Raw genomic sequence first — 12,396 nt, 5'->3', positions numbered from 1 at the left:
TAGTATTCAAGAATCTCCAACTTTGTTTAACCACCACTCCCTTTTAAAAAAGGAATGTATTTATTTGAGATAAAATACATTATCTTAGATAAATTTCTTATTTTAGATTGTTGTCAGTAAAATTAATTCTTTTTAAATTAATTCATATATGGATATAGAATATTTTTGGTCCTTTTTAAATATATTTTTTGTTAACTAACCATGGCAGTCATTATCTCAACACTTTAGTTGCTTTCTAGTAGCTTTCATGCTAGATACCAATCTCAAGCAAATAATTATTCATTACCTTCTCAGACAGACTCAGAGTTTACACTTTCTCATTGTTGTAAAAATTGAAATTGATATGGTCCAAAAAACAACATGCTTATTCTGTATAAATATAATGAGATGATCATGTTGAACTATTACATACATGCACATATATATGTATATATATATATATATATATATAGCCACAGAATCTCCCCCAACCCCTCCGCCCCCCAAAAAAGCAAAGCCTTTTGACTCTGTTAGTATTGTCAAAATCAGCTATCTAAAAAAAGTGCCTCTATTGGGTTGAGTCTGGACATCCTTCCTGTGTACATTGTGGGCTGCAGACAGAGTTCACTGGACAAAATGTTGAGGTACCGAAGTCTATGTCCTAATCTTTCATCAGTGAGAAAAAGATGAAGAAAAGCAAGCACAACACTATATTTCTACAGACTTTAATTTTATTTTATCATTATAGTTGTACTCTGCCTAAAATGCCCAAATTAGTGACTGGCATGGCTGACAAATAGTATAATTAAAGAGTACCAATAATTTTTATACATACACATAATACATGTAAATTAGTTTAAAAAACTAATTTCAACTCACAACTGTCTAAGATATAATAAAGTGAAAGATAATTAAAAGATTTCTGAGTAGGTTAGAGTAGAAATATTATGGCAAATATAAAACCAAGGCCATTTTAGAGCCATGGTGGCTGAAATGTAAGCTATACCAAGAATTAGATGAAAATACGTAGCATAAGTGATAGGACAATTTTCCCTACTTTGAAACTTATTTAGAAATTATCCTAATCAAGAACAGTGGGGTACATGCACAATTTTCTTTCCTTCATCTTCTGTTGTCCTCAAAAAGCTAATCTTGGCTCCCTTGAATCAGAATTCAGACAACTAAGACATTCTTTCTTAAGTAACAGTTTGTTTGCATTTAGACCATTATCTTTACGGCCAATTTTATTTTGAGTATGAAACACATGAAAGACATTTTGCAGAAAATTTATGAGTGTATTAGAAAATACCTACACACAAGAAAAGGGGTTTTCTGTTTTTGAAATGGAAAATACTTATCTAAGCACCTTTCATGCACTGGGTACTTCATATTTGCATTTCTCAATAACAACATTTAATACATAAATGTAAGGGTTTGTAAATTTACTGCTTCATTATTACTGAGTATGTGCTTGTGAGTCATCCTGGAGTGCCTGAAACTAAAAAATAAAATAAAATAATAAAAGATCATTTTATAACATGTAAGTGTAAGAAAAAACTAATATCCTAATTTCCATACAGTTTCATATAAAATTGCTTTCAGCAAAAGTCCCTCACATTAATATATAAATGCAATTTTTAACTAAATCATAGATTCTATAATATTAAAGAATTTGGGTCAGCCATGGTGGCTCATGCCTGTAGTCCCAGCTACTCAGGAGACTGAGGTTGGAGGATCGCTTGAGCTCAGGATGTCAAGGCCACAGTGAGGTATGATCACACCAGCCTGAGCAACAGTGTAAGACTCTGTCTCAACAAAATGAATAAGTAAAGAAATAATTTGGAGGCCATTCTGTAAGGTACTTTTATTTGTTGGGATGCAAGTTTGGCTCTAGTAATATAACTCAAATAACAGTAACTTATACAAAATGGAATTTTATTCCTCTCAAATAACAGTACAACATAAACAATCCATGACTTATATGGTGGCCTCAAAGATGCAGGGTTCTACAGTTCTTCACAAGTTTCTTCAGTTACGATTTTTAGTTCTAGTCATCACATTTTCATCTTAGCTAGGGGAAAGAGATAAAAAAGATGACACATATTCTTCTTCCCTTAAGAACCAATTTAGAAGTTTCATGCATTCCTCCCATTTATATACATGTATCCACCTTAGGTGCAAGGAAGGTACACAGGTATGATGCAGCATGTGCTCAGATGAAACTCAGGGTTGTACTAGTAAAGGAAGAGAAGATGCAAAGGAAGAAGTGTTTGTCTTCTGTCTATTAGCTACTTAGGAGGAGAAGAAATTGATTTCAGGCATTCTCTATCCTAAAGAGTGATCCACATAGCCCTGGGTGTAGGTGGGAGGAAGGTGGGAAAAGAGGGCAAGATCCTATCAGAAGATGCACAAAGTCAAAACTATTTTCATAGAAATAAATAAGACATTTTTCTTTTGCATTGTTTTGACACTTCCACTGACAGTTCTAAAGCAATGGAGAGTAAACTACTGCTGAAGGCTTACTACAAACCAATTAGTGCCACCGAACTGCTCTCCTAGTGGGGATATATTCCTTACTGATACATACTTGTAAAACAGAAAGAAATGTTTTCACAAATGTTCATTTTGAAGCATTTAAAAGAAAGTTTACTGCATCTTAATCTTCAGTATAAATCTGCATGTCAAAACAAGACACTTGCATAAAGGACTTATGCTGCAGATAGCACTATAATAGTTGATTTGAGGAAAATAACTTTTGCCATTATTTTAGTTGCAGGCTGAGGTAGCCACGTTTTTCATGGAACACCATTTTTACTTGACATAGTTTGACAGAAAAATGATGGTTATTCAGACTTGGACACTTGGTGGATCTGTTATCAAAACTTAAAAAAAATGAGGCTGTTGCTTCAGGACAAACAACTGATTTATTTAATGGCAATGATAACAATAAAGCCTTCAAGTGAACAACACAGACTTGGAAAACTTGTATCTGCCACTAGAAGACTGACAGCTTTCTAAAATGTAAAGGCTTTTCTCATGAGTCCAATGATGATATTAATAATAAGTTCTTTTGTTATTGCCTACTGAAATATGTCAGCATTTGGAAGATTTTCATATATAAGTTGAAAGAGCATATATAGGAGTGCATGACATAGCTCTTATATAATGAATAGGTAGACTTCAACTCATTTTTCTCTGTGGCATTAAAATATTCCATTACATCTCACCTTATTTTGTTAATAAAATAGGAATAACTTCATAATAATAATATATTCAATTGTTTTAATTGCTTGCTGCAGCCTGTGTGTCCTGACTCAGAAGATCTGAGTGTGTACTTCTATTCACAACTCTGTGTTCAGTGACATCACATTGGTAGATTGATATTGACTGTGGTAGTGAACAAAAATTGTTAAATATTGTTCATCAAAGCTTTCCTTTTTCCTAAAGAGTTGTTTGCTAAACTTTTACCAACACTTCATGAAATGTAGTATTTCTATGGATCCTTGCTGCTCTGTGAATGGCAGCACAACATAGTATAGCTCAGTTACGTTTTAGGAATTATACTATGATAGTTTTCAATAATTGCTGACATAATTTGGCTCTGTTCCCCTACTCAAATCTCACCTCGAATTATAATCCCCACATTAGGGAGGGACCTAGTGTGAGGTAATTTTAGGGGCAGTTTCCCCTGTGCTGTTCTCCTGAGTGAGTAAGTTCTCACAAGATCTGATGTTTTAAAAGTATAGCACTTCCCCCCTAGCTTCCTTTCTCTCTCTCTCCTCTGGGTGCCATGCAAGATGTGTCTTGCTTCCCCTTTGCCTTATTCCATGATTCTAAGTTTCCTGCAGTCTCCCCAGCCAGGAAGAACTGTGAGTCAATTAAGCCTCTTTTCTTTAGAAATTACCAAGTCTCAGGCAGTTCTTTATAGCAGTGTGGAAGCAGACAATACAATTGCTGTAATCACTATCTTGTGATGAAATTAGTAAGCCATTGTTACATAGCTGCAAAGTTTTAGAATAGGAGCAAAAGTTGACTACCTCAAGGAAACCAAATTGTCACAGGCTTTAGAGTTTACTCAAGTAAGAAAAATGATTTTTATGTCGCATGAATTCCTCAGAGCAAAAATGGTGAGATTAATCTGAATGTCAAGCTTTATTGAAAAGGAAGAACTATACACTATACAGAGTAACTTTAATCTATCTGTCATTATATAGGAAATGTGAAAATATCTTATTGGTGGAGATGTACTTTGAAGGTCTTGTTTGTTTTTGCTTATTTTTCAAGATCTTAGCAGATCATAAATTGAGAGAAAAGTTCAAGGGAATGACTGAGAACAATTCCATAAAGGCAAGAAAAAAATATAATTTGTAATGAAAGCGAATTACTGGTATGGCTTATCTAAGTCTTCTTCAAAAATTTCTGAAAATGTAACTTACAAATACCCAATGTTCAGTTTACACTCTACCATATTCTACCCTCCTAGAATCCAGTACATATTTTTTTTTGTTTTCCTGATGTCATTTCATATTATTCTTTTAAAATGGAAAAAGAAAGAGAGATAGAAACAAAATGTTACATTGGCAGTAAAAGAAAAACGGGGATGGAAAATATCAAACTTCAATAAACAAATTTATCTAGCAAGAAGTCTGCATTGTTTTTGTGTGTGTGGTGACTAATAGTCAACTTAGGAATTATGCTAAATTAAAAAAAGAAAGTCAAGAAAATTCTGTGGCAATATTTGACTTATTTAATTTAGAAGTTTTGGAAAACAAAGATTTATCTCTACTATGTTGAATTCTAATGCAAATATTACACTTCTATTTTATTCTACATATTTGTGTTGGACGCTCCCAGTTTGAACTGGGATTTCAGCTTCCCACATTTTCATTACAAAACTTGAACTTGTATAGCATTTTTGTATGTCAACTTATAATTCATTTATTTTTACTAGAAATTAATGTGGCTTCCATGATATATTTTACTCTAGTATCTGCTCAATTGCAGTTTCTGTTTTTTCACTCACCTCACATATATCTGCACTTTCTGATAATACAGTCTTCCCTCAGTATCCCAAGAAGATTGGTTCCAGGAATTCCTCCATCCCTCCGATATTAAAAAAAAAATTAACACATACTCAAGACCCACAGTAAGCCTTGCAGAATCTGAGGATACAAAAGTCAGCCCTCCTTATGCATGGGTTTCGCATCCCATAAATACTATATTTTTCATCCACCAGGTTGAGGATGAGGAACTTGGTGATGGAAAAGGTTGTGTGAAAATCTTTTTGATTGTGAGAAATCTGCATATAACTGGACCCACGCAGTTCAAACTCGTGTTGTTCAAATGTCAGCTGGATTCAGATTTCATGGATTCCTGTGAACCAATGATTGCTGTTCCTTGAGATTGGATTCCCTGAGATTGTCCAAATCTTCCCTGAGCTTCAGACATACATATCCAGCTCTAGACGTACTAGTTAAAAAGAACTCTAAAGTCAATGTCTTTATAACCAGACTCATCAATTTGCTTCCTAATTCACCTCATCTTCTTGCACTTTCTATTTTGGGTAAAATAATGTATTTCATGGTTTTCAAATTGCTTTTAACCTACATATATAAAGCATAAGGCTCATTATAATCAAATAACAAGATCTTCACCCAGCCACATTTTCCAGGCATGGAATGTTCCCTGGGAGTACACAAAAAGACATATTAAATATCTTATTTGTGGAGGAAATAAGAAAACTTATGAGATGCATAAAATAATGATTTATAGCAGTGCTTAGAGGAAGCTTTATTGATGTGAATGACTGTATTTAAAAAGATGAAAGCAATAACAAGGAATCAACCTAGGTTTCCAACAATGGTGGACTGGATAAAAAAATATGGTACATACATACCATGGAATACTACATAGCCATAAAAAATAAAATCACGTCCTTTGCAGTAACATGAATGCAGCTTGAGGCCATTATCCTAAGTGAGTTAATGCAAGAATAGAAAGCCAATTAATGTGTGTACTTATTTATAAGTGGGAACTGATATAGTTTGGCTGTGTTCCCACCCAAATCTCATCTTGAATTACCACATGTTGTGGAAGGGACCCCGTGGGAGGTAATTGAATCATGGGGCAGGTCTTTCCCATGCTGTTCTTGTGATAGTGAATAAGTCTCATGAGATTTGATAGTTTTAAAAATGGGAGTTTCCCTGCACAAGTTCTCTCTTTGCCTGCTGCCATTCATGTAAGATGTGACTTGCTCCTCCTTGTCTTCTGCCATGATTGTGAGGCCTCCACCAGCCATGTGGAACTGTAAGTCCATTAAACCTCTTTTTCTTCCCAGTCTCAAATATGTCTTTATCTGCAGCATAAAAATGGACTAATACAAGAACTAAACATTCGGTACTTATGGACATAAACATGCTAAAGTAGACACTAGAGACTATTAGAGTGGAAAGAAAGTGAGGGGGCCAATTATTGAAAACCACTGGGTACTATGCTCACTACCTGGGTGACGGGATCAATCATACCTCAAACCTCAGCATCATGCAATATACCTATAAAACAAATGTGTACATTTACCACCTGAATCTAAAATAAAAGTTGAAAAATTAAAAAGAATGTTTTATTCCCAAAAGGTGAAAATTCTCAAATTAATAACTTAAGTTTTTATTCCAAGAAACCAGAAAAAGAAAATGACATTAAACACACAGCAAAGAGGAAAAAATAATAGAATTGGTATGAAAAATAAACTAAAAATGAAAAAAAATAATAAGGATTATCAAGAAAACTAAAAGTTAGTGAAAAATGAAAATGAGGTTGAAAAACTTTTAGCTAAACTGACCACAGGGAGGGGGGGGGAGAGAGAGAGAGAGAGAGAGAGAGAGAGAGAAAGAAAAGAGAAAGGACTGCCTAGGAAACTGAAAAGACACCTTAAAGAATATAAGTAATTATTTGTATATCATACAACTGATAGGGAACTTGCAATCAGAACATATGAAGTCCTCTTACAACTCAATGCTCACTTTCAAAAAAATATTGAAATCTGTGAAGGATTTGAATAGACATTTTTCCATAAAAGATATACAATGAACATGAAAAGATGTTCAAAGCACATGAAAAGATGTTCAATATTGTTAGTCATTAGGGAAATTTAAATCAAAACCAAAAGATATTATTTCATATTCACTTCGATGGCTATAACCAAATTGATACAAAATCACAAGTGTTGAAGATAACGTGGAGAGATTGGAGTTGTCATTTGTGACTGGTGAAAATATAAAATGGTGCAGCCACTGTGAAAAACAGTTTGGTAGCTTCTCAAAATGTTAAATACAGTTGTCTCATGACTCAGCATTTCTCCACTTTGGTATATACCCAAGAAAATTGAAACATATGTCCACATACAAAAGTGTACATGAATGTTTATAGAAGCATTATTCATAATAGCTTAGAAGTACAACAAGCCAAATCTTCATCAAGTGATGAACGAATAAACAATATGTGGTATACCCATACTACTGATGCTACAACATAGAAGAAACTGAAAGCAGTTTGCTAAGTGAAAGAAGCTAGTCACAAAAGGCCATATATTGTACGATCCCATTTACAGAAAATGTCCAAAATAGGCAAATCTATAGAGACAAATAGTAGATTAGACAAATTTATAGAGAGAAACAGCCTTGGACTGGGTGAAGGTTTATGAGGAGTGACTGCTAATTGGTAATCCATTCCTTTTTGAGGCAATGAAAATGACCTCACCTTAGATTATGATGGTTGCATAGTTTTTTTTTTTATACTAGACACCAATAAATTGTAAAACCAACCAACCAAACAAAAACAATCCAATGTTTTCTTTTTAAATGGATGTTTAAAATTATGTACTAACCTTCAGGGTTTTTTTTCCAGCAAAAGAAATCTATAATTACAGAGTTCTCATCTTAATGATTTAAGCACCAAGTCAAAATTCAAGCATTTTATGTAAGATATACTGATACAAATATATATTTCTTGTGATAGTGTCCTGTATTTTCCCGTAGCTTTTTGTTTTCAAACTGACCTCAAATAGATAAATACAACTTTTTATTACACTCACTTGTCAGTACATCCTAAAGCAGGAAATTCAAACACTGCTTCCCCAAGTCAGTTCAGACGCAAATAATTTAATTGTTGTCATCATTCCGATTAAATTTTAGAAGCTTTCATAGTAATTTTCAGAAGTTTTTGTAGAATTAGGTTTGTGGTTTTCTATACACTGGTTATAGAAAATACATCTTGAATTATTTTATTTGAAAATTATGTATTGAGGAATTTTAATTTCTCATCCTGTTTGTTTCCTAGGCTCACAATGTAACCATAGGGCTTTGCGCTTTTCTGCTCACTGTAATGCAATTATTAGTTGGCCACAACACATAATAAATTAGAATGATTTCTTCATTTTGATAAGAAAAGAAAAAAGAAATAAGTGCTAGTATATATTTTTCTCATTGTACTATTACTTTGAAAAATAACTATAATTTATTATTTGAGACTTAATATATTGTTTTCAAATTATCTCTAATAGTATAAATTAGATCATGATTTATATATTAACACACCTGCATTCAGAAAAATAAATAGAACTCACTTTTTTGCCAATAAACTTAATTGCTTACATTACCACAAATGTCTTACCTTTGTCTTGGCAGGCTGATGAGTGGTTGTTTATGACACCTCTTGCTAAGGCTAAAAAGCTTGTGTACAATTTTCTGCGCCTTTAGGAAAAGTTGTTTCATGCTGTTCTCCAGTTGTTCATAACGGCGCTGAAAATTAGAATCCATTGTCCACAAATGCATTATAGTAGATGTGTTGAGGAAATAATTCATAGGTAGCCTTTTCATAAATAACTTGAATTCATCTGAAAAATGTCAAAATTCAACACTTTAATTATGAAACAATTATTTTTTGTTTTTCACAAACACGTATATCAATATTAAGAACAAATACATATACACATATATGTCAAATTAAGAACAAATAAATACAGTGCCTCATTTGTGAGTAGCAAATTAATAGAAGATGGGGTTTTTAGATGCTTTAGAATTATCTTCTTTGCTGTTCCCTTTAAAATAGAACTTTCATGAAAGAAGAAAACTAAAATAATTTGTGCTAAAGCAAATAGTTGAAGCAGAAAGTTTAACTTAATTTTTCTGTGTGCTTCTTTTAAACGTCTTTCAGTAAACTTTCTTCAATACATAATCATTAATCTGACTTTCATTTTTGGCAATGGTATTAATAATCCTTTGTATATTTAAAAACCTTTTCAGAAATTTTTATTAACTCAGAATAGAAAATATATGAAACCAAATAATTGTATCAGTTTTTAAAGAAAAACAAAAACCTTTTTAAATATAAAATTATAATATTAAACTATGCACCCTAATTATAACCGATCTTATTTTTAACCCTCTTTGTAACTGACTATATTCTAATTTGTTATGACTAACCATTTAAAACATGAGTACATGCTAAAAAAATACCGAAAAGAATTTAAAGCTGAAATATTGGCTTTTGTTTTTGAGTCAATAATTGTGCTGTCTTTTCAACTGTCTCGTTTAACCAACATTAGGAATAAAAGTTGATGCTACACTAAAATAAATAATAATAAAGAAGAGCTAATAAATATCTGAACACAAAAGATAGTTGAAATAATTTTCTAAAGGTAGAAACAACTAGACTGTTAATCAACAAATATGAGCATATACAAAATGTATTATATACATACAATAGAATATTATTCAGCCATAACAATGAATAAAGTTCTGACACATGCTACAGCATAGACAGACCTTTAAGATATTACACTCAGTGAAATAAACCAGACACAAAAGGAAAAATACATTGTATGACTTCCCTTTAACGAAATATCAATGCTGGGAAATGCAACTTTTTAACAATTCACAGTGAATTATATTCATGAACATTGGGTTTATTTTTCCTAGATCAAATAAGTACAGAGTTCTGGCATCTTTCTGGCATTGAAGGAATAGACTTTTATCTGAAAAAAGAAGGAAAACTAAGCAAGGTAACAGTACTTTTTACAGAAAAAAGAAAAGAGAAAACATTTTATAGGGCGTATCTGTCCAATATGCTTCAAACTATTTTTTAAGTAAGCAGAGTTTAAATAATAGATGCATTTTTTTTTTTTGTTATGGGGTTTTGCTCGTTACCCAGGCTAGAGTGCAAAGGTGCCATCTCGGTTCACTGCAACCTCCACATCCTGGGTTCAAGCAATTCTCCTGCCTCAGCCTCCCGAGTAGCTGTGATTACAGTGTGTGCCACCAGGCCCAGCTACTTTTTTGTAATTTTTTAGCTGACCAACAAGGTGAAACCCCATCTCTGCCTCCCAAAGTGCTGGGATTACAGGAGTAGAGCCACTCTGCCTGGCCTATAATTCCAATTTGATCATATCCTATATTTTATTTGGTCCCATTTGTGTCTTTTGTTAAATTCCCTCTTTTGAATAAAGAGTTAATGCATGGAAATTGGAAAGCATTTCTTGGATTATTTACATAGCAGATGCCACTATTTTCAAAACTAATTACTCATTTCATTGTCATCTTTACTTGAATAGTTTTGAAAATCCTTTATTGTATTGTAGGCATACATAGTTTAATTATGTTCATTGTTTGTTATAATAGTATTGGGAAGGGATTTAAATTCATAAATTTTATTGAAGATAAGGAGTATTTTTAAATACATTTTAACTGAACTAAAGTGAGTATAACAATGTATGGCAGCTGAAAATTGCCAGTATGTAATTTCTAAGAAATAGGGTTTTAATATGACACTTGAATAATTACTTCATTATGAAATCATTAAGAGTCACCACTGTCACCCAAAACATTTACTGAACACCTGTCGTGCACAGAACATACAGATGTTTCAATCTATGACAACAAATATGAATAAACCTGTCTTTTTATTTTAAAAAATGACTAATGATGTGCAATATTTTCAGATGTTAAAACTAACATCTTCGGTATCTGAAATTCACTCTACTTAGAAGACCCCCGGAAATATTCCTGTGGATATCTTTTCTTTTATTGTTGGCAATTAGTAAAATTTATATTTATAGAATACAGAAATAAAATTTGAATGATGCATTAGAATTATAATATAAATCAACAATTTACATAACTACAGAAATAAAACACAATTGTTAGGGATGCCAGATAACATTTTATCTTATAGGAATTACCAAAGCTATGTAAAAAATAAAGTACTATTTGCTTTTAAAGTGGAAAATACACAACAGCCATACTTTTGGGGATACATAAATAAGCCTGTAAAAGAAAACAAATCAATACCAAATAAAAATTACCCAGAAAAAGTTAATCTAAAATATTGGTAATTAGAGAGATTTTATTCTACAAATATCTCTGTGTTAAGTATGTATCAAGTGAGTACTTTTCATGGCATAATTTTGAGGACGATGGAGAAACAAAGTAACCAACTGCAAAAACAATAATAATGGGAATAAACATCATCTAAGCTGGCAGGAATTTATAGTCAGTCACAGTCTTCTTAAAACTTTTCACATGAAGCAAATAATAATACGTAGTGAAATGTATTATATTAATGAATTCTGTGGAAATAAATAGAATTAGACTGGGTGACAACTTTCTAATAAATTATAGATGAATAATGAGGCATGATGTTAACTCTCTGGACTACTACTACTTCTCCATTAAAAATTGAGTAATTTTGAAAATAGTTAAACAAGGTTTGTTGTGCCTTTATCCTTTTTCCGTCAATAGAAAATCTAGTTAACACTTGATAACTAATTAGCTAATTTTGAAACTAATAGCTATAAATATTAATTCAATTATTTATCCCAGTAATCCTTCATGCAGATTTTATTGGAGCAATTTTATATGCAAAACACAGGTAAGACTTGGTTTCATAATTCTGTTAGCAAAAAGTTTTATTAACACCACTATATTCAATTATCTTATGTATTTATGTCTTTGGCGTTTATTTCCATGCTTTGCAATTGAATTAAACTGATGAGAGTGGGGAACTGAAAATTTTGGGGATGTTAAAGAATCAGACTCAGATACATACCCCCGATTGGAATTTTTGCCCTTACTAATAAACATAAAAAAACTTTGACCAATGCAGTTAATTGTGTACTTTCAAATGTTCAGAACCTCTATTCAGAACTGCTTTAGAATATATTTTCAAAGATATTCTAAAGCATTCTAAGTTTTCTAGAGTTTTGAGGGTATATAATTTACTTACTGAATTATGTAAAACATTAATCAGTTTTTCATTATTTGTAAATAATTTCTTGAGTTATAAATCAACTAAAATAACTCAAAACAGAAGCTGCTGTCATTGGTAAGCAGGACTATGGATAGGGAGTATTGAAAGAGGAAACTT

At 32.2% G+C, this 12,396-nt stretch overlaps 1 protein-coding gene across 4 annotated transcripts in view; it reads right to left on the bottom strand.

The window, feature by feature from the left end:
• Positions 1 to 12,396, bottom strand: part of BRINP3 (BMP/retinoic acid inducible neural specific 3) — a 385,674-nt gene that overhangs the window by 54,443 nt on the left and 318,835 nt on the right. For all 4 annotated transcript variants that reach the window (XM_003820588.7, XM_008974031.6, XM_008974030.5 and 1 more), the window contains one exon: positions 8,647 to 8,869. In XM_003820588.7, coding sequence (XP_003820636.1) covers positions 8,647 to 8,869 — 223 coding nt within the window. The remainder of the gene's footprint in view (positions 1 to 8,646; positions 8,870 to 12,396) is intronic.

Source organism: Pan paniscus, chromosome 1, assembly GCF_029289425.2.
Source record: "Pan paniscus chromosome 1, NHGRI_mPanPan1-v2.0_pri, whole genome shotgun sequence".
NCBI classification, from domain to species: Eukaryota; Metazoa; Chordata; class Mammalia; order Primates; family Hominidae; genus Pan; species Pan paniscus.
Note: the sequence above shows the minus strand (reverse complement) of the source record. Positions and strands in the feature narration are given on the sequence as shown.